This window comes from Poecilia reticulata, unplaced genomic scaffold, assembly GCF_000633615.1.
Source record: "Poecilia reticulata strain Guanapo unplaced genomic scaffold, Guppy_female_1.0+MT scaffold_241, whole genome shotgun sequence".
NCBI classification, from domain to species: Eukaryota; Metazoa; Chordata; class Actinopteri; order Cyprinodontiformes; family Poeciliidae; genus Poecilia; species Poecilia reticulata.
The window spans coordinates 183287-186402 of record NW_007615031.1 but is presented as its reverse complement, the minus strand read 5'-3'; the positions used below and the strand labels follow the sequence as shown (position 1 = coordinate 186402).

Genomic DNA, 3116 nt, shown 5'->3' with positions numbered 1-3116 from the left:
TCTCTCTCTCTGTGTCTCTCTCTCTGTGTCTCTCTCTCTGCGTGTCTCTCTCTCTCTGTCTCTCTCTCTCTGCGTGTCTCTCTCTCTGTCTCTCTCTCTCTCTCTCTGTGTCTCTCTCTCTGTGTGTCTCTCTCTGTGTGTCTCTCTCTCTGTCTCTCTCTCTCTGCGTGTCTCTCTCTCTGTGTCTCTCTCTCTGTGTGTCTCTCTCTCTGTCTCTCTCTCTCTGCGTGTCTCTCTCTCTGTCTCTCTCTCTCTCTGTGTCTCTCTCTCTGTGTGTCTCTCTGTCTCTCTCTGCGTGTCTCTCTCTCTGCGTGTCTCTCTCTCTCTCCGTCTCTCTCTGCGTGTCTCTCTCTGCGTGTCTCTCTCACCCCACCGTCTTGTGCGTCTCCATCAGCATGGTGCCGTCAGCTCCAGGTAGAGGCATGGAGTTGTAGCGAACGTTCACCTGGCTGCGGCGCAGCAGGATCTCCCTGCCGATCTTCAGGCCCTCGTAGAGAACGGCCAATAGGAACACTCCGACGCAGGCCCCGAACATCTCTGATTGGACGGCAGGAGGGGGCGGGGTTAGCGGCGGGACAGACAGGAAGTGGTGGTGAGAGGAAAGGATACCTGCCTCCAGGTGAGTTGATGACCAGCTGGGAGAACAGCAGCTCCACGTTCCGGTAGCCGAAGTAGAAGGTCATCGCCTAGGCAACCAGAAGAATACATGTGACCCATGCGGTGACCCCAGCAGGAACCCGGTGGTGACCCGACTCACCATGCTGTGGCCGGCGTGGCCGCCGTCGCCCCCGCCGTGGTCGTGCACGGTGGTGGTGCTGATGCTGGGATGGACGTGGTCTGTTGCCATGGCACTGTGGTTCATGTGGTCCTTGTGAGCCATGTGATCCATGGTTGCTAGGAGACAGACATCATCAGTTAGACTGTCCAATCAGAGTCCGGTATTGTGTAGTTGGTGCTTTTAATCAGTTTTCAGTCTACGGAACAGAAAACGTCACTAAAATCACTCCGTCCTAAAATCTTTCAGAAAATCGAATTATATCGTTTGCCAAATATCGTGATACATATCGTTTCGTGATCAGAATATCGTTTCGTGAGATTATTGTATCGCTACACCCCTATCAGACCGGACTTGGTGCGGCGGCCGGTCGTCAAGGCGACAGGTCCAGCAGCACCTGACTGCAGGTGACATCACCTGAGCAGCTCTCTCTCTCTCTCTCTCTCTCTCTCCCTCTCTCCTGCTGCACAGACGCTCGCTCGTTCAGACCGCTGATGACATCACAGCCCGCAGGCGTAACCATGGCAACGGCCTGACGTCAGAGCCAGACGTCCTCCTGTAATCTGATTGGTCGTCGGGCCCCGAGGCCACAGCAGACAGAACCGACCAATCAGAGCCCATCGATTAGTGCTAACGATGTTAGCGCTAGCAGGAAGGTCAGTGGTTGCCGGCGGCAACGCTCACTGCCTGCTTCCTGTCTGAGCTGCAGGTTCTGCTGCCTGGGCCAGAACCAGAACCAGAACCAGGCCTGCTTTAGTCCAAAGCTGCTTCAGAGATCTTCTCTACAGACAGACCTCTCGGCCTTTAGCAGAAAAAGCCCAACGGTCTGACTGAGCCCGGTTCTGGAGAATCCTTCTGGGTTTGACAACAACCAGCTGACCAGACGGGTCAGAACCAGTGAGATTCTGAACAGAACCAGCAGGAACAGAGAAACGGACCAGAACCCTGGTTCTGTTGGTTAATTTGACAAACCAACGGTCAAACTGGACCTGAAGGTTGACCCGGAAAACTAACGACATTCCAGGCAGGAATGTGGGGAAAAAACAGAACCATCCAGAACCATCCAGAACCACCCAGAACCACCCAGAACCAACTGGATCTTACAAATACAAGCTAATTTCCAGAATGACCGCTGGAGAACTGGAGCCCAAATGAATGACAGAACCGAGCTTCCTGGGACAGGACCAGAACCAGAACGGACCCAGTTTTAGTCAGAATCCAGTCCAGCAGAACCACAAAGCATTATGGGTGATGAAGTTCCTGCTGAGCCTTACCTGGAGCAGAGAGAGCCGGGCGACCGAGGCACTGAAGACACTGGAGGGGAGAGAGAGGGGCGAGCTTTAAGTCAGCACATACAAACAGCTTCAGCCAATCAGAAGCCAGCATGACCCTCTGGCAGCCAATCAGCTGCAGTGGGCGGAACCCCGACCCGTTTATGGTTCTAAAGGTTCTACAGGCCACAGTGGATCTCCATCAATCATTAATGAACTCAGCAGAACCAGAACCAGAACCAGTTTTTGAATAAAACCAAAGATCCTGTGTTTGTGCGATGCTCCACTCTGAGCGTCTTTCAGTTCCAGAGTTTAAAGTGTATTGATCTGTAAGCCATTAGTATCAGTTTAAAATGTTTCCTAAACAACAACATTATCGCGATAACTTCAGGGACGATTTATCGTCCAGCACGGTCTGTTACCATGACAACCGTCAGAGGTGGAGGCTGGTTCTGGTGGGCCCATCAGAACTGTCACACCATCACTGCTCTGGGGTCAAAGTTCATGTGCTGAACCGTGTTGAACTTCCTTATAGCTTCACTATCTGCAGCCATAAACCAGAAACCTCATAACCTCAATAACCAACATGGCCGACCGGCTGGCCGTCACGTTTCACCCTCATGTTGTTTCATATTCACACATAGGTAAGAGTGGAGAAAAAGATGGTTGCCAGGCAACCAGACAGGGTCGTTGCTAGGCCCAGGGTTCAGTACTTGGACTCAGGTTATCACAGTGATCCGTTACCATAACGACACAGATGATACACAGCTCTACATTACAATGCCACCAGATGACCTTTGACCCCATCCAATCCTGAGAACAGATAAATGAACAGAAGCTGAAGTTACTAAAGAGGAACATCTAGAGTTATAGATCTAGAGTCAGCTTCAGTTCTTCCAGCTGTAAACTAGAGATCAGGCTGACCTCTGACCTCTGACCTGACCCTTCGGTTCCTCAGTGGACCTTCTAGCAGCTGCAGAACATTTCAGGCCCAGAGGACGAAAGTCACCCGGTTCTACACCACCCGGTTCTACATCACCTGGTTCTACATCACCTGGTTCTACACCACC

At 52.1% G+C, this 3116-nt stretch overlaps 1 protein-coding gene across 2 annotated transcripts in view; it reads right to left on the bottom strand.

Moving 5' to 3' along the window:
• Positions 1–3116, bottom strand: part of slc31a1 (solute carrier family 31 member 1) — a 22844-nt gene that overhangs the window by 17359 nt on the left and 2369 nt on the right. The window contains exons 2-5 of one of the 2 annotated variants that reach the window (XM_008402606.2): positions 2050–2089; positions 758–894; positions 614–686; positions 369–537 (exon numbers count right to left, since the gene is read on the bottom strand). In XM_008402606.2, coding sequence (XP_008400828.1) covers positions 369–537; positions 614–686; positions 758–889 — 374 coding nt within the window. In that variant the 5' untranslated portion in view covers positions 890–894; positions 2050–2089. The remainder of the gene's footprint in view (positions 1–368; positions 538–613; positions 687–757; positions 895–2049; positions 2090–3116) is intronic. The other variant, XM_008402607.2, reaches the window with a different exon arrangement.